The sequence below is a fragment of the Condylura cristata genome, unplaced genomic scaffold (genome assembly GCF_000260355.1).
Source record: "Condylura cristata isolate star-nosed mole 26May11 unplaced genomic scaffold, ConCri1.0 scaffold00008, whole genome shotgun sequence".
NCBI lineage: Eukaryota > Metazoa > Chordata > Mammalia > Eulipotyphla > Talpidae > Condylura > Condylura cristata.
This window is the reverse complement of record NW_004567109.1, coordinates 18,405,357-18,420,549: the sequence shown is the minus strand read 5'-3', so window position 1 is coordinate 18,420,549 and position 15,193 is coordinate 18,405,357. Positions and strand designations below refer to the sequence as shown.

Here is a 15,193-nt window from a genome sequence, read left to right as displayed (position 1 = left end):
CAAACAATGCTGAAACTGTAGAAGAACCCTAACAAAGAGCTCACTTCAAAGGTAAGCTTTATATTAAAAATAAAATTTTTCCATTGTAGAAGTCCAGATAGATTTAAATTATGGGTTTTATTCTAGGGTATGTAAGACTATGTAACTGAAAATTAGGTAAAACTGCAAATAGGGAAAGGATATCTATAATTTTTCACTGGGCTCTAAGGGTTCCCGCATGAATCTTTGCAACTCCCATTATCAAAGGAAGATGTATTTATGAATACTAAGCAAGTACACAAGTAATCAAGTTTTTATCATCTAAAATACTCTATTTTCTCCTTCTGCCCATTCCTTAACTATATTCAGTGAAATTTCAATGTAATCTTTTTTATAGTAATTTTTTGGAAAAGAGGAGGAAGAGTTGGGAGAAAAATGTATATACTACACAACATTACCTTATGTAAAGGGCTTTGGAACAGTGTTGTAAATTGCATTTCAGACACTTCAATATAATAAACATACAAAAATACAGTACTTTTTCAGTTTTCTGGCAGAGGGACAAAAGATTTTATACCTGCTGGAGGACATGGGCTCAGATTTTAGGCTCAACATACAGTAAATTGGCAAAAAAAAGAGTGGATAAAAAATTGAAGTTACAATTCATTTATAGGTGCAAATGGTCAACAATGCCCATTGAAATAATCTGTAATATCTATACTATGAACCAGTGCAAAAAAGGAAAAAGTTCAAATGAAAATTTTATGAGTTACAAAAGTGCACATCTCCCCTGAATCCAATGTTACTGATGAACCTGGTTTTGCTAGCTTTATAGTACTTTTCTATATCTTAAAGTAAAATCAACAGGTGAAAAGTTTTGTAAAACTTTCCCCCACATTTCAGTGATTTAACTCTTTTAAAATGATCAAAATCCTGACTTTCTTTGTCACCATCACCCTAATTTTAAAAGGAAAGTTATACTGGTGATAAATTAGCAGAAAGAGTTTTAAAAATACATTTCACATTTTCCTGATTAACTTTAATAAATGAAAACGGGCACCTAGCCAATACGATTATTCAATAAACACGAGCTATTTTCAAATAATCTTCTGAATCTTAAGCTATTCACTGTCATTTCTCAAATCAAAGTTCAACTTTATTTCTAGTACTCCAGGGCTGACTTAGGAAATTTAACTTCATTTTCACTATGATTTTTTATAAGACAGGCTTAAACTTTAAAATTACAATACTTTCCTTCTGAAATTAAGGCTGTATTACTTTGCCCTTTTAAAATTATGAAGGTGCCTGTTTCTCCTACGACTCATGGTAAAGGTGTCAAGCAGACACAGCTTTCCTTTAAAACTGCTTATTGCACTAAAAGATAACAAAAACAACTTGTCAGTTCTTAAAATAAGTGATTAAATTTCTATAAAAGATGTTGCCAATATGATCCTATAACTACTAAAGCACTATTCTAATAAATATAAAAGAAAAAGCTAAACTTCAAACACATACATATGTTTATATATATACATATATAAAAATATATATATGAAAATCACATTAAAGTAGGAGAGGCAGCAAGTTAACTAGCAAACAAAAATTAATGAAAACCTCAACAACTCCTCTCTGCATCCAATCTCAGAACCTCAATTCTAGAAAGCTCCCATCACTTGAAACATTTACCTTTCATAAAAGCTCTAAGGGATTTCCATTATAACCTACAGAAACAGAATGCTTTAGAATACATATTATTTATAGAGAGAAAAAGTTAGAACTACTGACAAGGTTTTATATTTATAGCAGCTTTAACAACCCCACTAAAGAAAAAGAATAGGTTGCTACTATTTATGTACACATTGCACAAGTGGCAAATGTAAATTCAAAGCAGGAGGGGCAGATATTCTCACAAAAACAGATACATGAAATAATTTTGTTTCTTAAGAAAGAAAGCAATATCAAGATTTGAGGACTCAGAATTGTATATGAGATAAAAGACAGGGTGTGCAAAAAAAAAATCTAGTTTGCCATGCTTCATATTCAGATGAACTAGAGATAGGAACATCTGAATGTTACTGGTAGCATTAAGGAGAAAATGTTTGCAATGAAGGAGAGGGAGGTAGAGAGAAAGAAAATTGGTGGTAGGGGGATGGCAAAAGGGAAAGAAGTCCCCCAATGGAATGAGCTATAATATACACAGACACATATATATCTGTTGTCAATGTAGATCAGATATATATGCGTATGAAGTATGCATGTATATATTTAAAATATACAGATACCTTTTACGATACATGAATCCACATTAATTTTTTGCACACATAATTGTGAACAATCACTTTGATTATTCATGTAGGTGTGTATTTTTAAACCATCATTTACATTTCGTTACTTTTTTTTTTTTTTTTTTGCAAAGATAGTTGTGCTGCCAAGCAACTTGAGGTAAAGGCATTAAAAGGGTCAGACTACAAGAAAGAGAAAATAGAACAACTGCGATACTTCCTACAGGAGACCGCACAAAAAAGCAGTTGGCTGGTTTCATATTGCATAATGGTACTGTGTTCCTTGATGGAGTAAACAATCGTCACTGTATCGACATAAAGATCAGACATAGGCCCCCACGCAGTGTTGATTTTTGTATGGCTGGAGGCATCGCACTCAACTGACTCCACTGGAAACATACATTGTATGTTGATTCATCTTTCAGTTCTTCCTCACAGAGACTATCCTTGGACTTCTTAAGCGAAGTACATTGTGCGTAAGGTATCTTGGTGAATCTGTACAGCCTTGGCAAGAGCCTGTGGGTCTCGCCCATTGCTCTGTCCTGAAACATGACTTCCTTCAGCACTGTAAGAAAGGTGGTAATGAACACAAAAACAAACCCAATTTTGATGTAATAATTCTGAACAATCGCATGTTACAGGAAAATGTTAAAATTATCAAAAAAAAGCATAATGAACTTCAATCTATCACCCAATTTCAGTAATTAATTAATTCAAAGCTAATTCTGTTTCTTACTTTCCCAGGATTACTTACTAGCAACTCCCTATCATTTTATCTGTCTATATCACTTTTATTACCAATAATCTCTCAAGTTAATTTGGTAAAGCAACTAAATCACTATTTTCTTCTATTACTAATAAGCCTATACAACCCATCTTAATGTGATTCCTTATCGCAGGCAGTCAGTTCTAACTCACTGCTTTTCACACAGATCTTCAATAGCTTGCGGACTTTAATTTTAAAAGTCAGTAAAACAGGGGTATATACTTACATGGAAATACTGAAAGAAATTTTCCAGAAAAATTCTAACACACAGACTATACTTGGATTTGGAAAAGAATCTGTGTTTTTTTATATTACCTGTCATGTTCTTTGTCCACGAGATGATACCTGGCTCTGAATGCCACCAAGTGAGCATAGTACGCTGGTGCAGGTATAGAAACAGACCGTGTACAGCGCACATACGTGTGGCAGAGCTGGTAAGTTAGCAGCTGAAGTTCATCTGCAGTAAAGCAGTTATCATCCCATAAAACATGGTAGTGTGAAGGACGGCTGGTACCCTACAGGGAAGGCAATTGTATATGTTCTGTTGATTTCTAAAAACATTTTAAAATATTTATTTATTTATTTATTTGTACATAGGTGTACTGGGGTACAGACCAGAGGTGTGGGGGTGGTGAGATGATTCACCAGAGACAAAGTGGGGAGACAGGTGGATGGATCTACTGAAATACACTGTTGAGGGGAGCAGTGGGCGAGATAGGTCTGCTGTGCCATATGTGGGTCAGCTCCCTGGCTAGAGATCAAACTCATGTTGCAGTAGCTGGTGACAACTTCATAGTGCTGTCTTTAACCAAGATACCAGGAAGGTCCTGATTTCTAAACATTTTAAAAAATAGCACAGATTAAGTTCAATAAAAAGCTAGTTTTGTACATTTATTAATAAATGATATACTAATTTAATAACTGATTTTAAAAAACATCTAGTTGATTATGGGTACACATCTAAAGAAGTGAAAGGAAGGACTTAACAAATATTTGTATCCCTTGCTCAAAGCAGCACTATTCATAATAGGCAAAAATTGAAAGCAACTAAGGTATCCACTGATGGACCAATGTGTAAGCAAAACATGATAAAGATACACAATGGGCCCTCCCTGGTGCACAATGGGTTAAAGAACAGCACCAAGACTTGCAGTAGCTGCTTCAGCACAAGTTGAATCCTGGGCCAAGGAGGTGGCCCACATGATGCAGCAGACCTCTCTTGTCTTGCCCACTGCTCCCCTCAACAGTATATTTCATTCTCTCTCTCCTCTTCATTCTCTTTCATTCTGCTGTTTTCCTTCCCACTCTGTCTCTGGTGAATCCTCTCACCCTCCTGTACACCTGGCCTGTACTCCAGTTCTGCATGCATAAGTAAATAAATCTTAAAAAAAAAAAAAAAGACACATAATGGCATATTATTTAGATTATTTCGCATTAAAAAGGAAAATTCTAACACATGCTACAACATGGATGAACCTTGGTGACATTATACTAAATGAAGTAAGTCACAAAAGGGCAAATGTTTTAAGCTTCACTGATATATAGTGCCTAGAGTAGCCAAATTCAGAGAGAGAAAGTAGACTGTTGGTTGCTAGGACCTGGAGAAAGCTGGGAATGGGACTAGCATTTAATTGGAAACGTAGTGTCAGGAAAGATAGAAAAGTTATGGAGATAGATAGTGATATGGTTGTACAACAATGTGAATGAATGTAATGTGAAATAAATATACACTTAGAAATGGTAAACTGTATGTTACTTGCACTTCATCCTGGATGATAAAAGCAAAGGAAGAAATTATAGAAGTAAGCCTTGGTCCTTCACCAAGAGGGGAATAAGTAAGATTTGGTCTTTTTGAGAGCACAGGGTCAGGAGACACTAGAGAGAATGAGCAGCCTTAATGAAATCACAGAGTGTGGAAAATTTCATGGCATATTTAGGGAATAAGTAGTAGAACAGTATGAACAGAGTATATTACCTGTGGAGAAAAAGATAAAGGTGAAAAGAATATTTGGAATCAGTCTGACTGACACCACACCGGCATTTGGATTTTATTTTGGGTGTGAGATGATGAAGACATGAACTAAGGAAATGGCAGTGGCAAAGGCAAAAGATTAACTCATACTTGGAGTTATAATTTTTCTGGTACTGTGTAAGATTTAGGGATAAAATTCAAATTCTTACCAAATCTGATTGTAGAATTGAGTCTAACAAAGAGGGAAGGAGACAGTGAAGAGCAGTGTGGAGGGGCCAGAGGACTATGGTGGAGAAATGTGGGTGCCTTGGTGGTGAGTGAGGTGTAGTGATAGACACCTGAGGAGGTGTGACCCTGTGTCTCTGAATCCCAGACAGTGCTGTAAGCCAATGCTAAAAAAATTACTGAAGATGGCAGAAGAAGAACCAAGCTCAAAAGGGATCAGAAAGGCAACATTAGGAGTAGGAGAAAAATGTGCAGCAGAAGTGGTGAATGGCTTTGAAGTCAAGTGGTAAAAGCACTGAGGGTGCAGAGACCATAGCAACAGTGGTGGAGCAGGAGGCCAGTTACTAGAAGTAGAAGAAGAAACAAGTCATTTCTGCTCCCAGTGTTAACATTTTATAGAAGTGTAAGTAGATAGAGAAAAGTGAAGTAAAATTTCTATTTTAATTATTAGTAACTTAAAATAATTTTCAATTACATTTTCTCAGACTTTCTAGGAATTTGAGTTCATTCTCTGCTGCGAGGAGGTTTAAGAAGCACAAAATTAAAGCTTATGCTCTGTTAAGTATGGTAAACAAGTTAATAAAATAACAAAATCTCTTAAAATTACAAAACTGAAATTTAAAACAGTAATTCAACAATCAAATTCTCCCATGTGCAGTCTTTGTCAGTGTCCAAGTTTTTAATGAAGCATTTATTATTTAAAAATAAAGGTATATAGCTGGCCCTCCCTGGTGGCGCAGTGGGTTAAAGCACAGCACTGAGAAGCTAAAGCCACTTCCGCATGAGTTCGATCCCCGCCTGCCCCAAGGAGATCCACGTGGCGTGGCAGACCTCTCCTGACCCGCCCGCTGCTCCCCTCAGCAGTGTACTTCGTCGATCTGCCTGTTCTGCTTCCCACTCTGTCTCTGGTGAAGCCTCTCGCCACCCCTGAGCCTCTGGCCTGTACCCCAGTTCTGTATGCACAAATACATAAATCTTTTTTGAGTTTTATATTTTTACATATTTTTTACTTTTATATTAAGGACCCAACTTAGGGAGAGTCACCCTATTAAACTACTGGTAGTTTGTTATTTTCATAGAAATAAGCCCCTCTCAACATAAGAAGGGTTTCAGTTTATTTCATGTGGCAATAGTTTGGAGTACAGAAAAGATTATTTTTCTTTTCCTTTTTCTGAAAATTTAAAAGACATAGTAAGAATGGAAATTGCTGAATGAAAACATTTCACCCCAATGCAGGCTTACCTGTATTCCTGCATGGCTACAGAGGTAAAAATCAAACTCGTATGGGTGTGTAATGTCTGTGTCAACTGTTGTTCCAGCTGGGATGTTGCCACTTCTTCCAACCTATATTTATTTGGTCAAAGTTTAAATAAAAAAAGATAAAGAATGTGTCTGACAGCACTTTAAGAAATGTACACTATATAGGCTGATTCAATGTTGCACTACTCTCATTTTGAAATATTACTGAAGTAGGCATGAGGAATAGGCCTTATTCTAGCCCCATTTCCTATTCTTAAATGTTGCTGACAGTAAGAGGTGATAACAAAAAATTAGTAGTACCTAATGATACTTAGCTGAGAGCTTGTCCCACTATAGGCCAAAGATAGTTAAGAAAAACATTTAAGAAAACCATTTTTAAGTGTCTTTCAATGTTCCAATTTGTGGGTATACCTGTGCACAACAGGGACCATTGAATATGTGATTCATGAAAACTAGCATTTTCCTGGAAGAACGCTATATTTTTAGAGAGAAAGATTGCTGACAACAACATAAACAGTGACTACCATTTGTTAACCATTTATGTTTCAGGTACCTTAGATAGATTTCTAATCCTGATGATTCCATGTTAGGTGTTATTCCCATTTCTCTGGGGAGTCTAAGACTCAGGAATGTAAAATAATTTCCCCAACAGCATACAATAAAGGGCAGAACTGGGAATCAAAAGTTGAAATGACTGAAAAGGACTTACTTCTTTTATTTCATTCTATCTCAATACCTTTTAAGAAAACATGATTTTTTTCTGAATAAATAATGATATGAATGATATGGCTTGAAACTCTTCATAATGAAATTTTTGTAATATAGTATTTTAAAATGCATATACATACTTACTTACATCTCATCCCTAACACATTTAAATCATTAATTAAAGTTTAGGCTTACAAGGCTGGCAGATCAGAAACTCTTTGATGGGCTCAGACATTACTCCTACCATGAGAGGAATTGCTAACAGGTCATGGCTTCGATGACAACTGTGAGTGTACCAGCTAGGCTTCATCAAGCAGAAAGTGAAAAAAACAACTCATTATCTAGTAAAATATGTAAATTCTTCACATAAAGTATATATAAAGTATACTTCACACAAAGTATATATAAAAAGTTTTACTTTTGAGAGCAGCACAATGCCTGGGGCCAAATCTCATTTCCACCAGTTTCTAGGTGTGTGATGTAGGGGGTGATATGTCACTTCTCTGCGTCTGCCTCCTCACTTACAATCACCCCCCATCTATTATTAATAGGAGCAATATTTAGGGCAAAGGTGAGAGAGAAACAAATGAACGACTGCTATAACTAAACATCAGATAGAAGTAATGATTAAAGCTAACTTAGGTTTTTTTCAATCCTGTTTTGAAGAGACCCTTTGGTTTGCTAGGTATAGAAATGTACCTAGTAATTTGGGGACAAAGGCCCTTAACAACGTGGAGGCCATAATGAAACCATAACCGCTGCTATTAGAGACGGGCTAGGTCACTGAGTAAGAGCACTCTAGATCCAGGTTACCTGAGGTGAGTCCTCTCTCTACCCAATTACTAACACAACCTTGGAAAGTTATTTAATTTTCATGCGAGAGTTTCCTTCTATGTTTAAGACAAATTATAATCATCATTATTATCATCATCATCAGTACTTCACAGTGTTGTTAGGATTGAATGAGTTAAATTTTTTAAGAATGTCTAGAAAAATATCTGTTACTGCTTCTTTTTTCTATTACCACTGCCATCACCATTGCTCTATCAAACTTTTGAGTGTTTAATATGTACCAAGCATTGTTTTAAAAGTATGTTATATTTCAATCCTCTTAACAATCCAAATAAAATACCTATTAATATTATACAAAGCTTGATGAGAAGAAAACAGGTACAGGGATGTTACAGTACTTGTTCAAAGTTACACAGTAAATGTCACTAAAGACCAAAAATACACCAAAGATAAAACACATTCTCTTTTCAGAGAGAGCATTTTCTGTGCATCTTATTCTCAAGAGGACAAAGAAACTGTCATCCTCAGACTTCTCTGCTCCATGGTTTGTGGGATGGGGGGGAGATGATGCACTGGCAATCATAAGAAGATGGCCACTGGCCTCTGTCTCAGATGGTAAGAGGCACATTTCCTTGCTACTTAGGCTGCCTTTTCCTTTCCAATTATAAAAACACACAGGCACAGTATAAAATACAGAAATTCTGTGAATTTCAAAGGAAGTATTATTTAAAAGTTAGCTTGCATGAATTTTCATTAATCACTCTAGAAGTCTCTGATCTTTAAAGAAATTATTTTTTATAAAATACTTATAAAAGAGAATGTAACCTTCTTCCTTTTGAATATTTAATATGTTCTTCTGAATATCTACTGACATGAATAGAAATAATGACTTTAAAGCCATCAGTTTCTTCACAACAAAATGTATATAATATGATTTTGAACACTTGGAGTGTTACAAGAAAGTCAAAATTTAAGCTGCAACATTCTATTCTGATATATCTAAACTCATAATTTGTTTGTTGAAATTTGCCACTATGTTATAAACTCTCCTGTTGGCAGAGAGCCTTTCTTAAGTGCTTTGTGAACTATATTAGCCAAGTTTGCCTTAAGATAGATTATAACAGATGTAAACTTACCCTTTCTGTCCTATCAGCACAAAATAATCGTGTGTGATGTCTCTTCTGAACGACAATGTAGGTTATTCCAGGTTGATAGTCTTTCTCCAAACTGATGCAGGCTTCTCGAATCGCTAGTAGCTCATAATATAATACCTAGAGAATATAAAATGGACAGGTTTGAGATAGCCAAATGTTCCTGATATGGACTTCAAAGTAAAACGGTTACCTTAGGATTTCTTAATTCCATCATTTTCTAGCTAAATATATTTCTCTTTTCCATCTTTATTACCAGAGCATGGTCTTACCAACCAAGGTTTCCATTTTAAAAGGGAAAAAGTTAAGACAGCATCATATCGGAACTCTCAACTTAAGTAAGCCTTTTAATGTCAGAACTAGACACATATTATAAACATATTATTTGGTTTACATAGATAATGAGTCAGGCAACCAACCTGCCTAAACTGTCCCTCTGAAACGCCATCCCGATAAAAGATGATACGAGTAGGCTTGAACCGAGTTGATTTATAAAACTGAATGAGAAGTTCCCGAACCATAGAGGCCAAGTCTTGGATGATTTCCTGCCGGGGTCTCTGAACTCTTACTGTAGCACAGTATCTGCTTGGGTGAGCATCCATACTACCTACAACCTAGGTTAGAAAAAGTAAAGTAGAAAATACGATAAGCAATACTACATGAGTATGAATTTCACCATGAGAAAGCAACTAGGTTTCATGTAATTTTGTGTTTTACTATAAAATTATTATATTTGTTAATGTTCATTTTTAGAGTAATCAAAGTTAATGATGTCTACAAAAATTCTGTGATGAAAAGAATAAAAGACCCAGTGTAAGCTCAAAATCATTTTCCAGTAAGTAGGCTATACTTCACACTTAAAGATTCCAACTTAATAGGTACTACTGGTAGGTCAAAGACTTATATGGAAAGAAAGGGACCAGAAGACATACATAAAAAGAGTAGGAGATACAAAATAATGTAAAAATAAACAATTATATTAAAAAAAAAAGAGTAGGAGAAGGAAGAGAAGTGAAGTGAAAAAGAAGACCTATTCAAAACACTGATTTTTCATCATATCTCGCATACTTTCCCAAACCAGAAATCATATGTAAGACTTTGGGATCATTTTAGTAGTTATGCTTCATAAACTTTAAAATTATTTTTCCTCACTTACTGTAATAACCTAGACCAGATGTTTGAAATCTACATAGTCAGTCTGACTATGCTGTATTTCTGGCCTCAGATAAATTAAACTTAATTTTGAGGGTAGCTATCTCATTTTCTCTTTCTGTCTTATGTTTAATATATTGTTATGTATTTGGAGCAGAGTGAATTCGGAGGCATGAACTGAAACGCTTGCACTGACTAGTTACAATCACTTCTACTGAAATAAGATGATTGGAATCCCAAAATTTTTTTTTTAATTTACTTATTTATGCATACAGAGTGGTTTATAGGCCAGAGGTGCAGGGACAGTGAGAGGATTCACCAGAGACAGAGTGGGGAGCAGAACAGGCAGACTGATGAAGTACACTGCTGAGGGTGGGCTAGGAGAGGTCTGCTGCACCATGTGGTCACCTCTGGGGCAGACGGGATCAAACTCATGCGGAAGTGGCTTTAGCTTCTTAGTGCTGTGCTTTAACCCGCTGAGCTACCATCCATACATCATTCTGATCAGGGCCTGAGAACCAACTTCTCTTTCTTCCAGGATAGTATTTATACCAACGTCATGCTTCAAAAATGAAACTCTAACCATTTCTTTCCCCTGAATGGAATCTCACTACTAAACAGTAAGCCCATACCTTTTCTGATGGTACCAAAACAAAACAAAGCAGATCACAAAAGCTTACTATAGTCCCACAGCCTGATATACTATATAACAACTTTCTGCATTTCTCAACATCCCCCAAACATTAGGTTTTGCCATCTAAATTTTCATTTATAGAGTATCATGGTAGCATCTATTTAATAATTTGTGACACTTATTCCTTACATTTATTTCTCACAATAGACTTTAGTTAGTTGGGAAAAGAAGTCCCATGAAATAGATTCTATTTATAAGACTCTGATAATCATAAACAAAGTAGTTATTTGGTAGAAGTGAGTTTAATAGAAAAATAATGACTAGGAGTTCAGAAGAATTCAAACATACACTGGCTTTCTTAGAAGATGGCTCTAACAGAGTGTATCCAAAATACATCTTTTAAATTTCTTTATCATTTCATCTTCTATAATGACATTTTTATGAATATCAGAGATGCCTTGATACTATTTCTAGGATATTTGAAGTGTACACAGTTTATGTTAACATTAAGAATAAAAAGTAATATGACTTATTAGTTAATAAAAGCATTTCTTTACTTAATGAAAATAGTTTTAGGAAATATTTTAATCTTGGTATCATTTTCCAGAATAAGAATGATTTGTCAGATTTTTAACACTTAAAATTGATGTAAAGACTACTTTGATGGATGACAGAAAACAAATGTAAGAATTCTTACAGTTTTACTTCTGGAATTTATCAAGTCTACTTACATTTGTTGACATTTAAAAACACTGGCATTTGTTAAAATCAAGCCATTTTCAAGTTGAATAAAATCTTACTTGGCTTTCAGAAGTTTATAGCAAGTAAACTTAAAAGAACCCACACAGACGCCCTCCCTGATGGCGCAGCAGGTTAAAGCACAGCACTAAGAAGCTAAAGCCACTTCCGCATGAGTTCGATTCCCGCCTGCCCCGGAGGTGACCCCATGGCGTGGCAGACCTCTCCTGACCCGCCCGCTGCTCCCCTCAGCAGTGTACTTCATCGATCTGCCTGTTCTGCTCCCCACTCTGTCTCTGGTGAAGCCTCTCACCCTCCGCATCTCTAGCCTGTACCCCAGTTCTGTATGAATAAATAAATCTTAAAAAAAAAAAACACAGAAAGTTTACAAATACAGAGGTGAGCAAAGATAACAGATAGCTGTAGAAGGAGTGGTAGTGTTAAGGAATTCAGGTAAAAGGTTATTAAACTAAACGAATGTGGAAGCTATTTATATTGAAGAAAATACAATCCATCAAACTTAAGTGTAATGTATCTTTCTGTAAAAAAAGACATTACTGAAATAAACTCTCTGAATTACAAATTACTGAAAATACACAATTATGTGGAAAGGTTAAATAGAAATTAATGTAGGATAGAGAAAATCTGAATGATACAAATTTGAATGATATAAAGTTGACTCTTGAACAACACAAATCTTTTTCAAGATTTTAAAAAATTTATTTATGCATGTAAGAACTGGGGTGCAGGCCAGAGGTGTGGAGAGTGAGAGAACCAACAAGAGACAGAACAGGGAGCAGACAGGCAGATGCATTGAAACACATTGCTGAGGGGAACAAACTCAAGTCACTCAAGCTGCAGCAGTTGATAGCGTGACAATGCCATGCCGAGGTTTAACCACCAGGGAGGCTCACTTCTAAATAGATTGTTTCCAGGCTTGACATTCATAGATTCAACCAACCAACAACCTCAGATGTGGATCCCTCTGTACAGAAGGTCTACTATAGGTTACACGTGGATTTCCCACTGCAAGTACGGCAGGTGCCCCCAACTCCCATTTTTTTTTTATTAAAAAGTTTATTTTTACATCATTTTGCACTTTTTCATCTCAATTGTAATCCCCACGGGTTTCCCATCACCAAATCACCCCTGTGCCACCACCATAGTCCCGTGCATTTCCCTCCCATCCCTCCCCCCCGTTTTTGATCCCATTCCCCACTCCACCCCCACAGAATGTCTCTGGTCTATGGTTGTTCATTATTTTTGTTATTTTCTCGCCTGGTCCATTATATTCCTGCTATGAGTGAGACCATCCGGTATTTTTCTTTCTCTTTCTGGCTTATCTCACTAAGCATGATCTTTTCCAGCTCCATCCAAGTTGCTGCAAAAGACATGTGTTTCTCTTTTTTGGTTGCTGAGTAATATTCCATTGTATATATGTACCACATCTTTCTAATCCAGTCATCTACTTTTGGGCATTTGGGCTGCTTCCATGTTTTTCCAATTGTAAATAAAGCAGCAATAAACATGGGGGTACAAGTATCTTTTTCAATCAGTATTTTTGTGTCTTTTGGGTAGATACCTAGGCCAACTCCCATTTTATAACGGGAAGAATATATATAAAAGATGTGGCTTCCAAAACAGAAAATATGAAAAACAATCTAAATGAACAGAAGATTCAAGGAAAATATCATAAGAATTAAAATGCTAAAGCTGATGTGTTGATTTCTGTCTAAATTTCAGGTAAGATAAAAATATCTAGGGATACCCACAGCAGCAATAGAAGGCTTCTTCCCATCGCCCGCTGGTGGATGAGTGACATCTGCTCCCAAAAAGATCACTGGTTGCTGGAACACAGAAGGTCTTAAACATATTTTAAAAAGAGTTAGATAATTCATTTATTTCATTATTCACTTAACTGTTTCATACTACTGCAACACAATTGCAAATTACGGACACAGCACAGAGGAAATCTTATATAGTAGCTCATTTGCTTAAATACTGACAGCTTTATTCCCTTATATTTCCTGAATCTCTAGGCAATGATGAAAAAGCAATGGGTCTATCCAATTTTATCAGAGCAGTTTTCTGGTTCTGGTGGTTTAAAGGCAGTTGCTGCTAGCACCCTCTAAGCATACAATGATAACCTTACTCATCAATCCACCAATTTATATTAATCTTTTTTTATTTTACTTACATTTTTCCTTATCTCTCATGGAGAAAAGGACCTCTAGGCCTTATACTAGAAGAGATCATGCGAGTGCTACTGCTCTTTTTCTGGACATAAGTTCGAGTATCATACAAATAATAACCACAAAGTGCTGGTAGTTCACCTTACTTTAAAGCAACTATGTCTTAGTTCTTGGACTTCTTGATAAAATTCTACATCTCATTTATGAACCTCCTTTCACATTTAGTAGGGATTAGAAGTAGTACACACATGATGGAAAAACAGGAAATAAATACCTTATGTGTCAAACACACTTCCATCCTTATTTTCATGCTGATTTGTGGTGCACACTAACCAAGATATTTCACTTTTAGAGAACTAGTTGCTTCTACTAGTAAAAGGAGACCTATTGCTCAGCTTCTTCTCCAGCAAGTGGCAGTCTCCATGTCTCATACTTGCTGAGAGTCCTCAGAGAAGGTAACAACCGGCAGTTAACACCTGTTGTCCCTCTGTAGCAGTAGGGTCGGTATTTCTTGACATGACCCCTTTCTAAATGAGTAGTTTCATAATACCAGGTTGAAGATGACTATCAAATAATGAGAAAAATCTTCAAGCCAGGCTCTTCAATGAGAAAGAAATACAGTTCTTAATACTTTCTAGCTAAGAGGTATTTTGCATAAAAAATTAAAATGAAGAAAGTAGGGATTTCCCAAGGGACTTTCTTAACCTTGCCAATCCAAACTTCAAATTTCTGTCAAAACCTGTGTTTGTCTCTCATGGCAAGCAGGAATCACAGAAGATATGACCTACACAGAGCTAGCTATGGCAATATATAGAAAAGCAGAGATAAAAAATGATTATTATTTTTTAGTGAGTATCTTATCTTACCTTTGATGAGGTACAAGAATATTATTGATCCCTCCAAGTTTAACATTTATCTTTAGGCACAGATTTGAGAGAGTCTGAGGAGATGTTTTTATTACATTCTTGACTTGAACACACTGTGTAGCCATACCCAAAAGTGTGTCTCCTACACGTTTCACTTCCGCTATGGAACAAAAACAAATGCTTCTAGTTAGAAATAAGATAAAACTTTACTAAAGTTAAGCTACTATATTTTGCCCCTTGAAATGCACTCTTGTATTACAGGATACCAACAATTATACCAATACAAAGACAGTGCTGTGAAAATATCATATAGTTCCTTCTTAGTGTTTGTTGTACACACTTCAGTATACTTCTCATTTATCTTGTTTAATGAAGAATAATTACAGCATATGTATAGCTTTCAATCTTATTCCTTAATCTTTAAAAATACAGAGGTATTACAGTACAAACATGGTTTCTGCTTCATCCCCCGCATC

At 35.7% G+C, this 15,193-nt stretch overlaps 1 protein-coding gene across 1 annotated transcript in view; it reads right to left on the bottom strand.

Annotated features, from left to right (window-relative positions):
- Positions 1-2,272: 2,272 nt before the first annotated feature.
- AGO3 (argonaute RISC catalytic component 3) overlaps positions 2,273-15,193 on the bottom strand; it is an 84,434-nt gene continuing 71,513 nt past the window's right edge. The window contains exons 13-19 of the mRNA XM_004678792.2: positions 14,718-14,877; positions 13,432-13,522; positions 9,555-9,749; positions 9,121-9,255; positions 6,467-6,568; positions 3,343-3,542; positions 2,273-2,826 (exon numbers count right to left, since the gene is read on the bottom strand). Coding sequence (XP_004678849.1) covers positions 2,718-2,826; positions 3,343-3,542; positions 6,467-6,568; positions 9,121-9,255; positions 9,555-9,749; positions 13,432-13,522; positions 14,718-14,877 — 992 coding nt within the window. The 3' untranslated portion in view covers positions 2,273-2,717. The remainder of the gene's footprint in view (positions 2,827-3,342; positions 3,543-6,466; positions 6,569-9,120; positions 9,256-9,554; positions 9,750-13,431; positions 13,523-14,717; positions 14,878-15,193) is intronic.